The sequence below is a fragment of the Rhincodon typus genome, chromosome 1, assembly GCF_021869965.1.
Source record: "Rhincodon typus isolate 14 chromosome 1, sRhiTyp1.1, whole genome shotgun sequence".
Classification (NCBI taxonomy): domain Eukaryota; kingdom Metazoa; phylum Chordata; class Chondrichthyes; order Orectolobiformes; family Rhincodontidae; genus Rhincodon; species Rhincodon typus.
The window spans coordinates 96,441,607-96,463,722 of NC_063332.1; the positions used below are offsets into that span (position 1 = coordinate 96,441,607).

At 40.0% G+C, this 22,116-nt stretch overlaps 1 protein-coding gene across 1 annotated transcript in view; it reads left to right on the forward strand.

Moving 5' to 3' along the window:
- Positions 1 to 12,317: 12,317 nt before the first annotated feature.
- Positions 12,318 to 22,116, forward strand: part of kcnip4a (potassium voltage-gated channel interacting protein 4a) — a 321,012-nt gene continuing 311,213 nt past the window's right edge. Inside the window, exon 1 of the mRNA XM_048598853.1 lies at positions 12,318 to 12,705. Coding sequence (XP_048454810.1) covers positions 12,606 to 12,705 — 100 coding nt within the window. The 5' untranslated portion in view covers positions 12,318 to 12,605. The remainder of the gene's footprint in view (positions 12,706 to 22,116) is intronic.

Here is a 22,116-nt window from a genome sequence, read left to right on the forward strand (position 1 = left end):
ATTTTCTCCAATGCATTCACATCTTTCCGTTAATGTAGCACCCACAATTGCAGACAATATTCCAGCTGAGGTCTAACATGTGCATTGTACAAATTCAACATCACCTCCTTGCTCTTGTACTCTATGCCTCTATTAATGAAGTCAAGAACACTGTGTTATTGACTGCTCTCTCCACCTGTCTCGCCGTCTTCAATGATCTTCAAAGAGCATCACTTTACACTTCTATGCCTTAATCCTCATCTGCCCCCTATCCTCCCACCAGCATCAATATTTTTCAGGAGATCCACACAATTTTCTTCATAGTGCATAATTTTAGTGTCACCTGCAATCTTGAAAACAGCCCCCTGCACAAGAAGATCCATATCATCAATATACATCAGGAAAAGTGAGGGGCTAAACACCGACCCCTGGGAACGCCACTACAAGCCTTCCTCCAGCCAAAAATATCCATTGACCATTACCTTGTCTTCTATCATTCAGCCAATTGTATATCCATTTGTCACTGTGCCTTTTATAACATGGCCTACAACTTTTGTCACAAGTCTGTTGTGAGGTATTGTATCAAATGTCTTTTGAAAATCCATGCATACCATGTCAAAGGTGTTACCCTCATCAACCCTTTCCAATACCTCTTCAAAAAGCTCCAGAAAGTTTGTTAAACCCAATTTTCCTTTTAGAAATCCACGCTGAGTCTTCCTCATCACCTGCCTTTTTCCATGTGACTAATGATTCTATTCCTAATAATGCTTTGTCGAAGTTAAACTGATCAGTCTGTAATTGCTGGGATTATCCTTTCAACCGTTTTTGAATGAAACCATATTATTGACAATTCTCTGGCACTCCCCAGAGCCCAGGGAAAACTGCAATATTATGGCAACGCCCCCCCAATTTCTATCCTCACTTCCTTCAATATCCTTGGATGCAACTCATTTCTTCCCAATGCTTTGTTAATTTTAAGTGCCCACAATCTATCCAAAATATATTCCTTATTAATTTTGATCCCTGCTACAGATAGAGTTTCTTTCTCTGTCTACATGACCTGGGCAACATCCTCCTCTTTAATAAAGTCAAATGCAAAGTCATTCAAAACCTTAGCCAATCCCCCTGCATCCATCTGTAAATCCCCTTTTTGGTTGCCGATTGGCCTTACTCCTCCTTTAGCCGCTGTCTTGCTGTTTATATGCCTGCTGTTGTGAGTCTCACCACTGGCACAAAAAAAGTTTGCCCAATGTTCCAACTGGGACTTGAGCAATAAGCTATATGAATTTGGGATTATCATTTTGCTTTTTATGATTCATATTCTTAAAAGACCACAGATCTGTAATGCCAGTGTTTTCAGCTTTGTCATCATGCCTTCCTATAATATGTTAAATAAAAGTAAAAAATAATTTCACAACACGAACATAAGCTTAAAACCCTTAGTGTGCACTTGAGTAAGCACAAGCATGCCAAAGGCATTTGATTCTGGGAGATTGAATTTGGTGCTGTGATTAGCCTGAAGAGTGTTGAGGTATTGGTTCTGTAATTGCTTGGAAGATGATTATGAAATAGACTTACTTCAAAAGGTATTATCAGTGGTTTTACTGCATGCTGTGCTCTTCTGTTGCAATTGGTTGAAATGTTCTGCAGTTTAAGACTACAATAAAAATCCTCGGAATGATGAAATATTTAAGTGAAAGCTTATGCTTTCAGGATGGTACAATTAAATCGCTGTTGAATGCGGCACAATACAACAAATGTTTGATTGCTTGTCACAGGGTTCGGATTGTTAATCTCTCAAATGCTCACAAAGGACATTGATTTCAGAACTTAATTCTGCTATTCCTTGTGTGACTAAATATGCTAAACTGAGTTTTAGAATAATAATCATTTTAAGTTACAAATATGGTGTTTGTGTGTGCCATCTGAATACAATGGTTAGAGGTGGTTTGTTTAATCATGGATTTATCATAACTTCTCAAAAATAAATCCTATTTTGTTGCATAGCAAATTCAACACAAGGTATACATACCCTCTTTTTCCTTATTGATCAATTTAAATTGTGGAAAAATACGAGCGTAAAGAGATGGACAGATACGTAGAAGTTCTATTCGGTCTTTTGAAGCGTTATACTTTTCTGTATTAGATCAAACTTGTTTCAAAGTCAGAACAGTCATTGACAGTGATTCTTAATCTCATTCCATGAGTGAACCAGAACGCATGTAAATAGCAACAATCAAATTGAAGATGTATTTATTCATATTTTAGTCTTTTAGATTCTGCAAAATACATTATAAAGGGCCAATCTATAATCTGCAAGCCAGACACACAGCTGGTCACCCTTTTCAGAATGCAGACAGTCAGTAGCACAGGATACACTCAGCTTCATGCTGACATAATATAAATAATGAAACAATATGAAGTTTGCATGCTGTATGCCTCAACAGCACTGAGTGTGTGGTGATCTCTCATCAGGTTCCCCACACCTGTAAATATATTGCAAAAATGTATTGTAGAACAATTGATCAACTTCCTTGATGAGTTAGTGAAGACATTCTGAACATGGCCATAGAGACAAATAGATCCCACGTTTGACCTCTGGTCTATGTAGACTTAACTGATTGCAGCTGGAGCAGCAGCTTAGATAATATATTCCCATGTCAATTAAAGAAGTTTGGTCATCATTTCCAGAAGTGATTGCTACCACTTTCAGTTGGAATTGTTCATATGCAAATCTTACATGAGGACAGAATTGAACTAGGCTGGACACCAAGCTGACATGCAGCAAATGGACTCTTTTTGGACATATCTACATGGGCAAGGTTTGCAATATCAGCTATTGTAATGTAAGTCAGTGCCTTCAGGCAGGTTGGAAGAAAACTGGAGAAAAATAGCTTAAAGGAAGTTGTTGCAATTTGTTTCCTTCAAAATTTTAATGATTGGAACAGATTATGGCTCTGCAATTATTTTCATTGTAGTTTAATACAAATTGTACAATCATATATGCAACAGCAAGATGCATAAGACTCTTAATTACATTCCTCAGGAGAAGAAAGCCAATTTGGAAATGCTTAAATAAAATGCAAAGCCAACTGAATTTTTCTAAAGTATTTGTACTAGAATTGTGATAATTGATTACTTCACACACCTATGAGGGTAAAGAAAACAACTATGAATTTGAAAGTTATGCAAATTTTGGAGAAGCTGGGACCCCATTATATAGCTGCACTCCTGCAGCATCTGTGCAACGGGGGCCATTGCCTGCCACATACCACTCTGCTACTTCAGTTTCTCCCAGGGCATTTGGGTGATATCCCCGATTGCTAACACAACAGGATCCTCCCCTGCCTGGGGCTGAGCTGGTGCTTGGTGACTGGTAGCCCTTGAGTACCAGCATCCTTGGGTACTTCTTTGGTGCCCAGCTGTGCAGCTGTCACAGAGAACTGCACACCAGTTTGTGCTTTCAAAATGTGATGATCCCACTGAGGTGCCAGCATCTGAGCTGCTGACAGGCACAGGAGACAGCCTTGGTGACACTTCCTCTAGAGCCTTTGTACTCTCATCCTCAGAAGTTGAGGAGGTGGCTTCTGGCAAAGCAAGCCATTTCTGTGCGGGGCTGGTGGGGATCCCGCTGGTACCTGGGAGACACAAGGGAAAGAAGGTGTAGTGGCCAATGATTAGAAGTGGTGCCCCATTGAATGACACTAACAGTAGGGTTTATGTGAGAGTTGCACTGGAATGAAGAGTGGTACATACTCAGTTGATGGGACATGGATATCTCGGCATCCCTACAGAAGTGGTCCCGGTCTTATCCTGCAAGAGTGCAGATTGTCTCCTTGTAGGTGCTGAGGAGACGAATGTCAGGCACGCCTCCAAATATCGGGATCCTTTCTGTCCTATTGAAAGCTGCTGTTTTCCTCTGAAATGGGAGAAAGGGAGGGATCAAATGACATGAAAGTGGGTGGCATGGCTGTTAAAGCTGATGCAGACAGGGGGAAAAAGTGGCAAGGTACCCAGGGTGATTGAGTAGGCAGCACAGAGATCATTCAGGGTCAGTGATGTGAGATGATGGGGGGGGGCGGAAGTTGAGGGTGAGTGAGGGAAAATGTTGAAAGCAATTATTAGAGGGGTAGTGGAAGAGCATTACCTTGGTGGGAGGTGTGTGCATTAACAGAAATAGAGTGAGTGTGAAGAGGCAGAGAGAAGATTATGCCACTTACCCTGGTGGAAGGAAGAAGGTCATTGATATCCTGGTGACACTGCTAGCTGATTCTCTGCACTGTTTAGACTGCATTGACTTCTCCATGTGCAACCTCAGACCAGCCTGCCAGGATCTGGTGCTGTGGCTTCCACTGCTGGTTCCCTGGAAAGAGAACAGCCCTGCAGTACACCAACCCATTTATCAGCACCTCCAGGCCCCTGTCAGAGAATTGCAGAACCAGCTTACTCTTATCCAAATTCTGTCATCATAGAGCAGGAAAACTTCAGAAATGCCAGCACTCACCTGGGTGCTCAGGGGTCATTCAAAGATGGTGTGGATGCCAAGGATGGTGACCTTTCGGTGGATATCTGCTGAGTGATGATTTTTTCCTGGGTACAGCGCATGGTAAGTTAGGGCTGGAATTGGATGTGAGGGCTGCCATAGGGTTGGGGCCAGTAGTAAATGGTCTAGGCCCAAAACGTCAGCCTTTCTGGTCCTATGATGCTGCTTGGCCTGCTGTGTTCATCCAGCTCTACACCTTGTTATCTCAGTAAATGAGGTGAGTTTGGTACGCAAATGCACAACTCATACTAAGCTAAAAAAAAAGTAAGGTTCAGCTCAGAGATAGTAGGAACTGCAGATGCTGGAGAATCCGAGACAACAAGTTGCAAGGCTGGATGAACACAGCAGGCCAAGCAGCATCATAGGAGCAGAGAGGCTGACGTTTCGGGCCTAGACCCTTCATCAGAAAAGGGGGAGGGGAAGGGGGTTTTGAAATAAATAGGGAGAGAGTGGGAGGCGGATAGAAGGTTCAGCTCAGTGTTTTCTTTCTTGATCGTTGAATCCACTTCTCTGATAAGATTAAGTTATGGGGAATCCTCTTAGAAATGAAGCTGCAATATTGACTGAAAAACAAAAATTGCAGGAGAAACTCGGCAGGTCCAGCAGCATCTGTGGGTAGAAAACAGAGTTAATGTTTTGAGTCCGGTGACAGTTCATCAGAGCTGGGCTTGAAAAGTTAACTCTACTTTCTTCCCACAAATGCTGCCAGTCCTTTTGAGTTTCTCCTGCAATCTCTGTTTGTTTTTGTTTTAGATCTCCAGCATCCATAGTTCTTTATTTTATTTTACTGCAATATTGGCTGCTGGTACTGGAGTCTCAGACAGCAGGAATGGGATCACTGTGTCGCAAAATGTCACAAGTCTTTGCAACAAAGCAAGGCAATTCATATTCTTAGACATTCCTTACCTTGTCTTCTGAGGCTTCAGACCCAGGTCCCATCACCTGTTCCTTCTAATACTCTAAATTTTATGGTACTCCATCTTCTCTGCTCTCTGTGACTGAAAAGTTTGTCATCAATCTAGTTATGCCTCAACCATATAACACTCAGTGGAGCATTAATTTCTTTAAGGTGAAACTGCTGTCCCCATCTGGGCATGAAATGCTATCTCAGAGAGCTGCCAGCCAATAGGTTCATTGGCAGCTCTGTAATCCCAACAGTGTCCAGTAGTGGCCACTAACTGGGACTATGGGCAGTTTATGATGAATAAAAGATGATGGTGTCAGCACTGCAGGTATGTTCAGGGTTTCGGCAGAGCTTGCTTGGCAGTCTGCAACAAGGAAGTTGAGCAGGGAGAAGGGGCCAAGGTGTCATGTTTAAAGTGGGTAGCATTGACCTTGTATAGGGTACCTTCTTTGGGTATAAGAGAAACACCAATGGAGGACCCAGTTCCTACTTTTTGATAACAGACCACCAAATAAAAGTTATAAAATGCAATGGATTAAAGTATGTATTGCAAAGTAAGATAGATGTTCTTCAAGCGATATAAATGCATGAGTATTAACAACTAAGTCTTACACCTTATTTAAAATAAGCTTGCTAAAATAGCCAATAATTATAAAATCCTTAGCTTCTTTGTTAATTTAATACAGAGTGCCTTCAACCCGATGATCTTTAATAACTTCTCTGGGCATTATCAATGCTCAGTGCAATTCCCAGCATTTGACATGCCTACAGTGAAAGCACCCATTACAATGAGTAATAGCATTGAGAATTGGGAAATGGAGCATTTTTCCACCTCAGCCACTTGTTGTTAATATCAAGCATTTATAGCATAGTAATGTATGATTTGATGCAGAGAAAAACTCCTTCTACCCTTTTGCTAAAATGCTCCTCATTTCCAGCATGAGAGGAGCAACCCTATTGCACCTGAATGACAATTTCCATTTCCCATATCAGGCACACTGTGACCTCTTTAAATAGGTGTCAAATTGGTGCCACAGATGAATAACTGGAATTAAATTTCCAAGGACTAAAACATTGATGTTTCTCACTGGCCCTTTCCACATCAGATATAATTAAATCTGCTGAATACAACTATAATAAAGGGAATTAGCACTATAAATGAGCTATTTCCATGCTTAAACACAATCTGCTTGAGCGAAGAACTTCCATACAGCAGCTTATTATATTCTTAAAAAGTCCAAACCCCTTTTTATTTTTAAAGTGCAACAGTGACTATTTTGAGAGAGATGATGAATTTGATGTGGTCTTGCTCCTTATACATGATATGTAGTGATTATAATGAGGTCAGCCAGCTGGACCTCATAGAATATGAGTTCCCTGACTGGGGCTGTTAATCTGGTCCAATCAGGGATCCCTGGCGGACAGATAAAAAGGGTGAGTGTCAGAGATATTGATAATTTGGAGCCTGACTCTGTATGAGGCAGTACTATAATCAAGGATTGTTCATGTTTAAATAAAGGACGCCTTGGTGATGGGACACCAGCCTCTGTGGAGTTATACATTCAATTGTGGGGATATTTTTCTTCGGATGACTTTGTTGCTGAAGATAGTTGTTGGTGTTACAGTGCAGTACACAAGTAAACAGGTTATACTTCCCTCTGTTTCCTCAAACCAGTTTCCATTTATTAACTTGCAGTAAATCCACAGAACACAAGCAGGCCATTCAGAAATAAATAAACTATGGTCTTTATTGAACGCCACACAAACCCTCTTTAATACATTGTCCCAAGGACAGAAAATTCTTTATTAGGCACACAGCCTGAAAGAAAACACCTATACGAACCATTAGAAGGAAGCCCTGACAGATTTTTTGCCGTACTGCCCTTAAGTGGACACCCACTGGACTCCCTCGTGACTGAGGATCCCAGAATAGGATGTCCCAGAGTAGAGGCCAGCAGCTCTGGAACATGACAGTACAGCAGAGAAGTTTTCAAGAAGGTTCGTAGCTCGGGTTGTAGATGAGGTTGTAGACATGCTCACTGAGCCGGTGGGTTTGTTTGCAACGTTTCATCACCCTGCTAGGTAACATCGTCAGTGCACCTCCGGCGAAGCGTCAGTGTTATGTCCTGCTTGTATATTTGGCCTGGTATTCCAAGCGGAACGCTATCAACAAACACATTGAATTAGACCCTGTGTACAAACCACGGAGAAACAAAACTGGAAGTAACACCAACCACCCCAGCAAACTGAGGCAGATAAATAACAAGTGGGACAGAACACCGATGCTTCACAGTAGGCACACTGACCATGTTACCTAGCAAGGCGATGAAACATTTGCAACCAAACCCACCAGCTCGGCAAGCATTTCTACAACCTCACACCACAGATGATCATGGCTACTGCTGGTACAGCAAACTCTGGACTCCCAAGATTGAACAGCAGCAGGGCTCTCTGAAAGTGGAGTCACAGGTAGACAGGGCAGTGAAGAAGGCTTTTGGCACACAGGCCTTCATCAGTCAGGGCAATGAGTATAGCAGTTGAGAAGTTATGTTGCAGTTGTACGGGATGTTGGTGAGGCCACACTTGGAGTGTTGTGTTCAGTTTTGGTCACTTTGCTATAGGAAAGATGTTACTAAACTGGAAAGAGTACAGAAGAAATTTACAAAGATGTTGCCAGGTCGGAAGGGACTGAGTTATAGAGTGAGGTTGGACAAGCTAGGACTGTTTTCTTTAGAGCATAGAAGATTGAGGGGGAATCTTATAGAAGCGTATAAAATCATGAGAGGCATGGATAGGGTGAATACTCCCAGTCTTTTTCCCAGGAATAGGGAATCGAGGACTAGAGGACATCGGTTTAAGGTAAGAGGGGAAAGAATTACATGGGAACCTGAGGGGCAACATTTTTTACACAGAGGGTGGTACGCATATGGAATGAGCTGCCAGTGGAAGTGGTTGAGGCAGGTGCATTAACAACATTTAAAAGGCATTTGGATAAATACATGTATAGAAAAGGTTTAGAAAGATATGGGCCAAGTGCAGGGAACTGGGGTTAGCATGGATGGACATTTTGGTCAGCATGGATCAGATTGGGTCAAAGGTCCTGCCTCCGTGCTGTAGGACTCTATGATAAATTGCTATCGCTGAGGAATGGTCTCACAGGCTGGTGGTGACACAAATAGTGCGGCCATGGGATCTAAAGTAAGTTTTACAGTTTACCAAAGTAACATCATGTGAAAAATTATCCAGCTAAGCCTGGTGGGTAAGACAATGGCATGGTGGGACCAGTAAATCCTTCTTACTTGGGCAGCTTGTGCCAAACGGAGAATTCGCATTGTGCCGAACAGAGATATCCACTAGAGGCAAGGTCTGCCTATATATGAAGATGCCTGCCTGTCCTTAAAACTAAGTAATCCATTCTAACCAGCCCTTAGTGGGATGTCCCCAACTGACCATGATGATCCCACCTCTGCTATCTTCACTGTAGACTCCAGTGACAATTTTTTAGCCTTGTATCCTGCAGTTCTGACTTTGGTCAATACATATGGTTGTCCTTCTGTCTGGAAAAATGATAACTTCTGACAATAGTGTGTACCCCAATGCCAGATTAGTGTTGAATCAGGTCAGGAACAGCCTCCTCTTGGTGGAAAGGCCCACCAATCTGAGGGTTAAATTCCAAATTGTGTGTTCTGGTAGAGGGAGTAAATGTTGAAGGCGGTGAATAGAGTGCCACTTAAGTGGGTTACTTTATCCTATGTAGTGTCAAGATTCTCGAATGTTTTCTTGAGTCCGAAACTGCCCTCATGTGGGCAAATGGTGAGTTTTCCATCACACTCCTGAGTCTTGAGTCTAATTCAATTTTGGTCAACGGTAACCTCCCCCCCTCTCCCCCAAGGATGTTGATGGTGAGATTGATCAGCATTGGTAATGCCTTTGAACATTAAGGAGAGATGGTTAGGTTTTCTCTTGTTAGAGAAGGTCATTGCCTGGCACTAATGTAGTAGGAATTTTATTTGCACCTTATCACCGCAAATCTAATGTTGTTCAAATCAAGCTGCTTATGAACATCAACTGTTTCGGTGATGGAGGAGTTGTAATGGTATTAAACACTGTGCAGTCATCAGCAAACATCTACTTTTATGATCTTAGGGTGGAGGAATGGATGGAATGGCTGAAAGTGGCATGGGATGCTACCCTGAGGACCGTCTGCTACCATTACATACGTAGGTAACCTAGAAATTGAAATTCAGGGAATGATATCCAAATTTGTTGATGGCACATGACAGGGGTTGGTTTTGGTCGGTCAGACTTAATGCCAAATTATGCTGAAAGTTAAGAAAGAGAATAAATGGATATGGTTGGGTTAGCATCGTGTGCACCCAAAAAGCAAGTACAGTTCAATGCAATTAGCAGCAAGAAGAACAACACAAAGCATACAGCGAGATCTTAAATGGTGAAGAATAGCAGAGAGCAACTCTGAAAGACTTTGAAAGACTTGATTATCAAATGAAATGTTTGTTTTTACAAATGGCAAGGAGTTAATGTAAAACTTCGTGCGATACTTTAGTTTGGCTACAGATTGATAATAGTGTATGATTTTGAGCTCATGATTATAGGAAGGATATAACAGCAAATGGTGATTGTGTTGTATACATTCAGTAACACAGCTGCCATGGTTCAGCAGTTTCAGTTTGAAAGTATGAATGAAAAGTTAGAGCTTCATTCACTGGAAATGCAAAGATCAAGGATAACCTGAAAGAGGTCTTGAAGATTATGCAGCAATAATGTACAGCATGATAGATTGTTTCCACTTGGTGAGATGCTATCAAGTGGAAACAAATCTCATATGACAAAAAAAGGAAGCAGCAAATAGAAATAATTTGTATGTGTGGTTGTTGACATTAAGGATTTTTTTTGGTTTAAACGGCTTCTTTTAAAAAAATACAAAAGTAGAGAATATCTTTTAAGATTTATATTGCAACATATAGGTAGCAATCAGGAAAGTATGATGAGATGGTTAACATGGAGAAAAACATTGGTGTAGATAGTGAGCATTAGGGTAGTTTTCATACCATATGATTCAATTATTTGAAAGACAGAAAATTAGAATCATGTAAGTGATGGTAAAAATCTACAACCCATTCAGTAGACTCTTGTCAAAATCCAAAAGGAGTTCTGGAGAAATTGGGCAAGAACCCAGATTTCCCGTATCTTTGCCTGATGTCGGACTTTTTTGCACCTTGTGAGAGACTGGGCATCCAATTACCCCTTTCAAGGCTAGAAGCAGAAGGTGGAAATCCCTGGGGCCATGAGTCAGGATTTGGATTGCTACTTTCTCTCTTTTCTCTGGTTTCAAACGTGGCAGATAATTCAAGGACCATCCAGAGATACTTCCACAGATACTTCCTGCAGATGATTGTCTCAATTTCGAACCTCTACAGTAATTATTGCCTTAGAGCCACACCAAGTGGCACGAATACCAACCTTTCAGATTCAAATTAATAGAATTTCCCTCCTTCCCAAGATCACCAACAATTAGGCTAGAATATGTCCTGTTGTAGACTATCAGATCCCTATGGCGTTTCAGAGATTTTCTTCTATTCTTCAGGATGCCTATTTCTTCACGATTTCCTGCAGTTCTCTGCTGTTTTGTGCATATTCACCCATAGCTATAAAAAGGATCAAAAATATTTAATGTTCATAGATTTTGGGAACAATCCTACTTGTACATGCAAACAGAAAAATAAAGCAGTGGATTCGAAAAGTTGCATGATAATGAACACTGTAATTTTCAAAAGAAGACACTCTGAAATGTTTTTTGAATACAAATTTGAAATGACTGATGCTGCAGCACAAATTTGTTTCCAAGTGAGCTTTGGCATGCAGAAACTATGATCACTTCCTCATTTACAATTTTGTGAGATAAATGAAAACAGAATGAGTGGTCTTAAACTCTTCAACTGAAAATTAATTGTTCAATATTATCTTTTAAAAGAGACATAAATAAATACAACAATCTGACTTCGAATATTCAGAACCTTCTGTTAATACAGAAATATTTCTATATTCAATCATTTTGATATTATTCAGGATTGTAATCGTAATCTATATGACTCTTGCTGTCAATTGACAAGCTGCAAGGAACAGATGGCTGCATGCACTGTCTGTTGTTAAAGTTTATTTTCTTGCTTTTGTCCATGGTAATAGTTTCTGGCTACCCAGCTTATGACTTGCTGGTTCCCCTGATCTTTGCACATTGCATTAGTTTGACTTCCACTACTCATCACATTGAATGATTTCGAATGCACTGATGCTAATATAAATATTCTGCTTCCTGGAGCTAAAGGGTGCAATTGACATTAATCATTCCGTCTCTGCCTAACATCTGTCTGACGCTAATGCAGTCAGTTTCAAAAAGAAAAGATAGTAAATCTTTAGTAAATGATTAAATAACAGGGCAAACATAATTTACAATTAATGAATTAATTGACAACATTGTGTGGTGCATTTACCTTTCAAAACCTGGAACATTCAACAGGCTTTCAACTGGACAGAAAGAAATAACAATAGAATATTCCAGTAAAGTAAACTTCAGTTCAAAAATCTCTTCAAAGGTACTTTTTTGTGCCCAGCAGAGTGTTTATTTTCAGTCTGCAATGTAGACTTCAATCAGGAGGAAATTAACACATTAAAAGCTGTTCTGTCACATCGTAATGTTTAAGCTCACTTTTCTTCAGATACTCAGGGTCTTATTTTCACCCAGCATCCAATGTGAATCCACACTCAATTGCTCTTTCCTGTTGCCAAGGCAACTGATCATCCACAACAATGCCACCCAGCAGCATTGGCAATAAAAAGATTTGAAACCCCAGAAGCCTAGCTATCACACCTGATCCAGTCTTTCCAGGGCGTTTTAGTGGACGACCTCCCAAATCTTTGGGTGATCCATGTGTTTGTTCATGCACAGCTCTTTTTCTGTATAACAGAGATAACAGGAGAGTGGATAATCCTGACAGGCCTGAGTTATCTGCCTGCCACTCCCGGCCTGTCTTGGTATATACAGGATGTGTTCACTGTCTGAACTGTTGCTTTAACAGAGTTTGATGGCCTCACAAACAGAGCCCAGCTGAAAAAAACAAAACACATTTCTCAGCAGCACAATGAGACAATGACCTGATCACCATGAACTTGGAAGGGCTTGAGATGATAGCAGTTTTGGTGGTGATTGTGTTGTTTGTTAAAGTGTTGGAACAGTTTGGTCTGCTGGAAGCAACTGTTGAAGGTAAGGGACATCTTATCTTGCAAGTGGTATTTTTATGAGAAGGTGCTGGAGAAAACTGTACAGTGAAAGCGTGGCTGTCATTTGAGAACATTTAAATCCTCGGGATTTCAAGCTAATACTTCATGTTAGATCACTGAGCTTTGTACTGTGAAAAATTAGCTGAGATAACTTTTTTCTCTTCATATTTCTGTAATACTTTGCTTGGTATATTCTTCTCCTTACACACCTGAGAGGGTAAAGGACAAAATCAATATGCCTTATGAATTAGTTTAGTTTTGTTGAAGCTGATATAAAGGTAATGAAGCAGTCGGCTGGGTTTAAAAAAAGCCTTTGTATTACCCGTCTCTCAACTGCTGGTAGCTTATTTGAAAACAAACAGCAAATATTGACAAGATAAAGATTTATATATATAATTATATATATATATATATATATATATATATATATATATAGAATTGGTAAAAGTCTTTTTTCTAATTTGATGAGCATGATTTTCACAAGCTATAAATATCCTTGAAGCCTGTCTTTTAAGTTTTCTGTTGCATCCCGGTCATCATGAGCAAAGTGAAAGATTTAAAGATCTCATTCAGTAAAGAATTATTAATGTCATTAAGCTTTAAGTATTTTCACCTTCTCAATAAGAAAATGTCACAGACTTTGTTTTACTATCCTAGGAGAGCTTCTTTTTAGAAATTAAAGTTATCCACATTCTGCTTAATATTAATATTAATGTTATTGGTATGGAAAATTATTCTCCATGTGTAAACTGTACAAAAGCAGATATCTGGTTTGAACACCAGTATGAATGCATTTTATTTAAAGTCTCTACATAATCTGAACTGTAATATTATTTAGAATTTAACAGTTCAATAAGGCGAAGTAAGCTACAATAACTGTCAACAGATAAATAGTGTTTAATCTATTTTACACAATTTAAATGTTTACAGTAGTCATTGTAGTTCTTTTGAAGTGTTTACAAAACTTGAACCAATTTGAATCAAAAACAGGCAAAATTAACATATACAAAGATAACAAAATTTATGTAAATTCTAATAAATATTTACATGATGTTCTTTCAGCAAATTAAATTAATATATTGATTTGTTTAATCTTTATGACATTAGTCACCTCCTGGGTAATTAATTTGATAGTTTGCTGTGGGTCCTCAGTCACCCAATGAGAAAAAGCTTCATCTCAATTGAAAATATCTGGACTGGGAGTTTGTTTGTTTGGATAAAACACATGGCCTCATTTGTGTTTGGCACCCTTTCTTTGTTTTGCTGCAAGAATGATAATTTCACATTCTATCTCATGGCACCCAGCAGCTAGAGAATAGAGCTAAAACTTCTATGTGTGCGGAAAGTCTACTCAGACTTTGACTGCATCAGGACATAATGCAGGTTTCAAAATTCCTAATCACAACATCAGGCCAGCACAGCCTAAAACAATTATGTAGCTGTGTCACCATAACCTCTTCAGATTTTGAAATGAGAAACAGCTTTTGGAATGAAGAACAAAACCAGAGCAGCACGTACAAAGGTTATTTTCACCTATCCACTTGGAAATAATTTGCTGCACATCTCTAGGTTTAGCGAGCCAAATTGAAATTCTGACAGATGTTAAATAAAGCCTCTGACAATGCCCTGCAACGTAAACGATTGGCTTCTGAATCCTTAATACAAAGCTGTAATGAATGCAGTTAGTGAAATTTTATCTCTATCTTGGTATGTTATCACATAATTCTGGAACTGTTTTGTTGATTTTTGGCAGTAGCGATCATCATATTAAAATCTTTTCAGAAACAAAAGGCTTCTATGAACAGAAAAAAGTTGTGTTTCCAACATAATAACACTTATTTAATTAATAGTGATTTCTTTTTTAAAATAGCAAATCCATTTATGCCAAAAATAATAAAAGAGCAGATGAAAATGTGGAGTATTCACAGCATAGCTTCATTCTTCTTGACTTTTCAAAATGTCACTTCAGCCCAGCCAAACATTAAAATAATAGTTACAGTTTCTTCACACAATCTTTGCAGTCTGTGGGCCTCTTGGTGTTGCAAATCTGATAATCAAAAATACAACACATGTTTATGGCAAATTTCCAGTGAGAAATATTTCAACAAAAATCATAGGGAATGAGTTTCTATGAATAACATTTGCACCTTTTTAATAATGAATGCATTCATATGAGGTATATATTTGCACTACATAATAGTATTGATGTTTCGATGATGGAATAGATTTACATTTTAAGAAAGAAAATCCTCTTAAGAAGAAATTTAGCAATCATTTACTAAGGCAATCATTTTCTGAAAGGTGAAAAGTATTTATCTTATTTAGGAAGCAGTGGCAAATCGAAATTGAATTTTATTTCATTATTCAACTTGTTTAGGAAAAATATAAGAAGCTAACATTTTTTATTGATATCTAGTATAGTCAAACGTTGACGATACTTTCAATTTAAAGAGGCATACATGATGACTTAAATAATATCAACACATCATTAATACATGAATGCAGAGTCACTATAGTCCTAGAGAATCAGGACTGCTCTCTCATTAGAGAGAGATGACGGTTGGTGATTTAACCTAAGGGTCACCACGTGTCAGGCAAGGGGCGACGTTGAAAAGATGAGTCCTTGATGGCAAACTCAGTCAGTATGGGAATTGAACTCATGTTGTCGGTGTCACTCTGCTTCACAAATCTAGCTATCCAACCCCAAGTACGTGATTAGTATCATATATCTAATGGGTGTTTTCCACTTTCAGTTAAAAAAAGTTGCCAAATATTTTTTCATGACATGAGCTCTTTAACCACAGGTATAAGTGCAAATTGTGTAATGCTGCTTCCTCACAGATCAGTAGTTTGACATCAGAATTTTTGCCAGCTTGATACTGCAGTTTTCATCATGTTTGTTTAATCGTAAAACCAGCCTCACTGGAAACTTATAGTCTTACCTATGAAAACATATGGAGACATTTTTTAACTTTGAGACCTGTTTCTAACAGAATATTTTTTTAATCAAGGATTTCTGAAACAGATGAGAGCTATTGAATAATGTGTCTTTGATTGGATAATTGACAATTTAATCAAATTGGTTCTTAACCTGACTCGCAAGATCCCAGCAGATGTCAGCTGTGCCTTGGGTTCTGGAGCAAGACTATGTGAATAGATCTTCCTTTGAAAAGGAAACACTTCTCAATTGTCAATTGCATATTTACACATTAGCTTGGTCACCAAAGCTACCCTCATTGATGCTTTGGGACCACTTAATGCAATTTTCAGGGCTCCCTGTAACTGATTGAGCAGGCAGGTAAGTATGCACTTTACGGTCTGCATCAGTTGTAGGATCCCAGTTGAGATTTTCAGATATAGATTTGAGGAGCTGCATGAGCATTTTTAGATAACAAGGAGTATCCCAATTAAAAATCACTCACCAGGGTGACCAAATGTCCCATATTTTGCAGATTTTTCTGTGTTTTTAACATGTGTCCTGTATCCTACGTGAAATGCCACCACCATCACCGTGCCTGTCCCCCTCCCACAACTGCCCCAATATTCTATAAGATTCCCATACCAGAACTCTGAGATCCAGAAACACCCATTATCCAGAATGTTTATCAGCCAGCACAGTTTGCAGACTCACCACTTGTGGCACCACAGCAATACTGAGATCACTGCAATTAATAACAGGAGATAACGTAACTGTTTTAAAATCTGGCTTGCTTCATTGTTGCCCTGTTTGTGGGCTTTGCCTATCAATCTGCGCACAACCTTCCTGGCCACTATGGAAGGAGGCAGTGAGGAGTTGGGAATGGGATGGCCAGGGAGGTGGAGAGGGAAGCAGCCAAGTGTTGGGAGCAGACAAGTGAACAAAACATGATCCCCGGATTGGAATTGAATTGATTTGAATTAAAACGTTGATTTTAAAAAATGTATTGTATTGGTGCTGCACTTGTTAAAATATATTTGTGTCACTCACTACTGCAAATGGTCCTATTTTTTGGTGCAGGCAGCTATCACAGGTCTTGCAACTGCGTGGATGGTAAGGGTGCCTCCTGCAGTTATGAAAGCAGTAAACACAGCCATTTATAGCCTTGTATGTGAATTGTGTACATTACCTAATTGTCAGTCTGGCGTTAGTGTCAGTATCCTCATTTCTGAGCGATAAGGTCATTTGGACAAGTTCTACTTCAGAAACTTGAGCTTAATATCCAAGCTGTACTTCAGTGCAATACTGAGAGAGTGCTGTGTTGGAGCTGTCATCTGTCATTGCCTTAGCCTCAGGTCAATTTTAAAAGATGCCATTTTACTGTTCAAAGAAGAGCAGGTATGTTCTCCATGACTTGGCCAATATTTACCATTCCTCTTAAATAACTAACAACAGATTGAGCATAAATTTCATGTTCTCCAACACTGAACCAGATAGGTTAAAAATGTTATTCATCCCCCAATTCATTTAAATGCTATAATGCTATCTCTGTGCCGTCTTTAATATATTTATTCATCATTCCATCTCCTTCTCAAAGCTCAGGCGGCGTAGCTGCAGACCACATAAGATAACCACACATTGTTAAAGGAAGGCTGCTCCTCAAAGGAAGACAGACGAAAAAATATTGCTGCAATGGAAATTCTTCTAAACTGAACACCAGGGCATACAAGTATGGCACTTGAGTCTTACAAGTGTAGGAAGAGAAATACCGCAGTGTTACATGGTCCTTTAGAGGGATATCCCTCAGAAGAAGATGGGAGCAAATGGCTAGGAATATCAACTCCTAGAGCTGTCTTCTGTTTTTGACTAATATCAATTTGGTTATGTTTCCTGGAGTTTTTCTCTCTGTGATGTTTAGTGGATTTTCTCACCACATCTTATCAAATTCACTTCAATAACTAGCACCACATGCCTGTGGTAATCCTCACATTCGATTCTCACCCAATTCTACTACTTGTCCTAGCTGCAACAATGTGGCACTGCCAGGATATCCTGAAGTGGACTGGAATCCCTGGCATTGACACTTTCTTTAAATGGTCATTATGCACCCAGGCAAGCATCGTCAGTCTGGAACTGCTCTGCATGGTTTCTGATATCTGACCTGGACATGACAGACAAGGGGAAGTTCACACCCCACCTTGTGAACAGGGACCTGGGGGTCCTGGTGAATGGTGAATTGGAAACATCCTCCTCCCAGGAAAGTCAAAGGAGTTCATGACAACATTTCATGCCAGCTTGGTCCGAGGTTGCCATCTGGGTCAATGTGGTCTCAGCTGACTGGAGGAAGACCTACAATGTAAGGAGAAAACCAATGACCTTCTTGTCTCCACCTGCTTCTCTCTGAAACCTCACACTTATTCTATCACTGCTCCTGTACTCAACTCCCACCAAGCCCTCTCAAGCTTTTCCACTCTTACTATTGCCTGCAACATCTTTCCTCATTCACTGCTACCACCACGAACCCCCACACCCCTAACCTTGCATGTTCTTTGTCCTGTCGAACCACTCTCTTGGGACACGTCCCCATCTGCACCAACACATACTGCTGTGTGACTTGCCTTCATCTCCCTTACTTCCTGCCTCTCTCTCATTCCAGGAGGTAACTGGCCTACATTTGTGCAAAAAGAGTCATGATGGATGATGGGCTCCTCATTCCTTAGAAGAAAATGATCCTAGCCTCACTTCAAGTGACTGATTGGCTATGTCCAAGGCTCTGGACTAGCATTGAAGCTGCACTTGACATACTGCACCAGGACCACCTGAGCAAAGGCTATCTTTTGTCTTGACTGAGAACTGTTGCCAACCATGACAAGCTTTCTGGCTTCATATCTGTGCAAGGAAATACAGTAGTATTGTGTGCCTTAAATTTGTTGAGGGGGCGAAATGGAAAGGCAGGGATGCTGTGAGTATCCAGTGAAGCTCAAAGTGAGTGAGCGCTGAAAGAGTAAGCGAACAGCCCAGAGATGCTGCCTGGTCCAGTCCATGAGCTGGGTATGTATCCCTGAGCACTAAGTGCCCTTGATGCAAGATTACAATGATAGTTGCACTCCAAATGCTGAAGAAGAGAAGCACTCTACAAATGAATCAGAAATTGCCATGAGGGCTTATGGAAGTTGTCAGTTGTCAGACGCCAATGTTCCTGGATGTGGGGTGCATGTGGCCAGTGTCTGTGGTGCTTGCCCTTGAGATTTTGTTACCTAGTGTCCAGCATGGAAGTCCTTTTGGGCAAGTGATGAGTTGTAGTTGCTAGGCTGTGACTTCCATGTCGAGAATTGTCAATACCTAGTTTTCTCATGTAGAGAACAGAATGCAAAGCTGCACGTTAATAAAGTGAGATTTGCAAGCAATAACCTCCTTAATAGGCAATTGTCGCTCCCAAACAGGAATCTTATTTTGACATTCAGAACATTGTTAAAAGTTCAACAAGTTTGTCAAAAGTTGAGAAAGGTCTCAATGGATTATCTGCAGCATTCTACAGATTTCCTACCATAGCAGCCTCTGATACCAGTCCAGGCCTGGCTCAGCTGATCAGAATCAGGACCCTTTCCTCATAAAGGGCAAATGGGTAACAAACAACTCATCTCGAGTCTTCTTACCCTATTGTTATTTGTTTTCCTCCTGGAATGAGAGAGAAACAGTTATCATGGAAGATGAAAGTGGGTGGCATAGCTGTCACTTTGGTGCATGTGGGAAGGTATCCCAAGTGAGTGAGTGAGTAAGCAGTGGAGACGACATAGAGTGTAGTGGTGTCAGGAATTAGAGTGGGTGAGGGTGCATGAGAGAACATGTTGTAGGCAATATTATGTCTCGTAAAGCATGAACCTTGTTGGGGGTGCCCACAGTAAGAGAGATAGATCAGTGTGGGGTTCTGGAGAGTTGCTGGCAGAGCACTTATACTACCAGAGTGGAGAAGGACATTAATCTTCTTCCTGTGAAGCTGAGCATTCCCCCAGAACTGCCTGTACACCACCTGATCCAGCAAGGCTTTGAAGATACTGTCCACAAAGCAGGGTGCTGAATTCATCCCCTCTGCTTTGTCTGGGGCAAATATCAGGATCTGTACAGGGCAGCTCCAGGTCGACAGTGCTTGCACAGGTGTAGAATAGGCTTTAAACACGGCACAGACGTGGGATATTCAGTGAGTGGCAAGTTGTTCTGGCGACAGCACATTGCAAGATGAGGCATAAATCAAAGGTGAGAGGTGTGTGGAAGGTAACTAATGAACTAGGTAAGATAGGGCTAGTCCTTACAGCAACAAACCCTCCAAAAAACCGGATGCATTTGGATTTAGCCAAAAACACATAACTGCATCCCATAGTCTCATAACAAATGTTAGAGCATTTAGGACTGAGATAAAGAGGAATTTCTTCACTCAGAGAATGTTGAATTGTTGAAATTCTGTGCCTCAGAAGCCTGCAAAAACTCAATTTTTGAGTATGTTTACAACAGAGATTGATAGATTTCTAGATAGTAAAGACATCAAGGAATCTGATGTGGGAAATCGTCGTGACTTACATCAGCTATGATTGGGTTGAATGGTAAAATCACTTAAAGGACTGAACAGAATGCTCCTGCTTCTCTTTGCCATATCTTCCTATGTGCTTCAGTGGCTGTAAAATTCTTTTGGACATGCCAGGGGTCACTATAGGTGCTACATGAATGCCTTTTTTAAAAAACTTTTAACTATGTACATAGTCTGCAAACGTAGGGTAGCATTGCTTGAACCTGAGTTTATAATGAATGTGTTGGACTCCACCTCAATTTTCTGATGCATTTTATAAATGATAAAGTTATCTGACAAATCATTATTAGCAAAAGTTGCTACTTCCAAAAAGTAAATCTGATTGTGGGGAGGTGATGGCCTAGTGGTATTAATTGCTGGATTGTTAATCTAGAGACCCAGATAACATTTTGAGGACCTGGGTTCAAATCCCACCATGGCAGATGGTGGAATTTGAATTCAATAAATATCTTGAATTAAGAATCTAATGATGACTGTGAATCCCTTGTCAATTGTTGGAAAAATTCATTTGGTTCACTCATATTCTTTAGGGAAGGAAACTGCCATCCTTACCTGGTCTGGCCTACATGTGATTCCAGACCCACAGCAATGTGGTTGACTCTTAACTGCCCTCTGGGCAATTTGGGATGGGCAATAAATGCTGCCTAGCTAGTGATGTCCTCATCCCGTGAATGAATAAAGGAAAAGAAATAAAAAATTAACCTTAATTTGCCCTTCCCGTTGAAGTCAGATCTGATTACTGAATTCAAGAAGTTTGTCCTTTGTTTCTGCCTAGGTGTTTTAGCTGTACTGTAAAGGTTGTTTTGGGATGTTAAAATAAAAGATGTAACAAATAAAACTTTAACATCTACTCATTTAGTTTATTTGTGGTTTTGGAATCCTTTTAGAGTCATAGAGATATACAGCACAGAAGCAGACTCTTCAGTTCAACACGTCCATGCCAACCAGATATCCTAAATAAATCTACTCCCATTTTCTAGCATTTGGCCCATATCCCTCTAACCTGTTCCTGTTCAAGTACCCATCCAAATGCCTTTAAATGTTGTAATTGTACCTGCCTCCACCACTTCCTCTGGCAGCTCATTCCATACATACACCACCCTCTGCATGAAAAAGATGCCCCTTAGGTCCCTTTTAAATCTTTCCCCTCTCACCTTAATCTATCCCCTCTAGTTTTGAACTCTCCCACCCCAGGGAAAAGACCTTGTCTATTTACGCTATCCATGCCCCTCATGATTTTATGAACCTCTATGAGGTCACCCCTCTTTTAACAGAATTGTAACAAAAACATGTTAAGAAAGCCACTGAATTAACTTTTTCTCATAATTTTTCTTTTTATATAAGGTCCAGTAGCTGACCTGCATTTTAAAAATAAATTACTTGTCATGTCCATAATGAAATATGTTCTCCTGCTAGAGATACATTAGCTGCACGACTGTACAAAGAAGCCTTTTTCTTAGTATTGGAGGTAACATCTCCATTTTCATTTCAGTTCAAGCTGAATGTACCTTAGAATGGAGATGAACTCATAGCAAAAGTTGAAAATTGATATATCATCGTTGAATGGTTACAAAACTGAAAGAAGTTGTTTGGCCCATCATCTCAATTCCAGTTCTTTGAAAGAGCAACTCAGGAGTTCCACTCTCCCACCTTTTCTCAGTCTTTCAAATCTTCACTTTAGATCATTATCCACTTCCCTTTAGAGACTCCCATTTGAGTATGCTTTTGCCACACAGTCACAATAGCACATTAAAGATCCTATATACTTGCTGTATATATTTTTATAACGTCATCATTTTGGCCCTAGTTCTTTTGCAAACATCTTAACAAACATCTTAAATCAGTTTTGTTTGGAACTGGAAAATTCCACAATGGGAGCAATTTCTCACTATTTG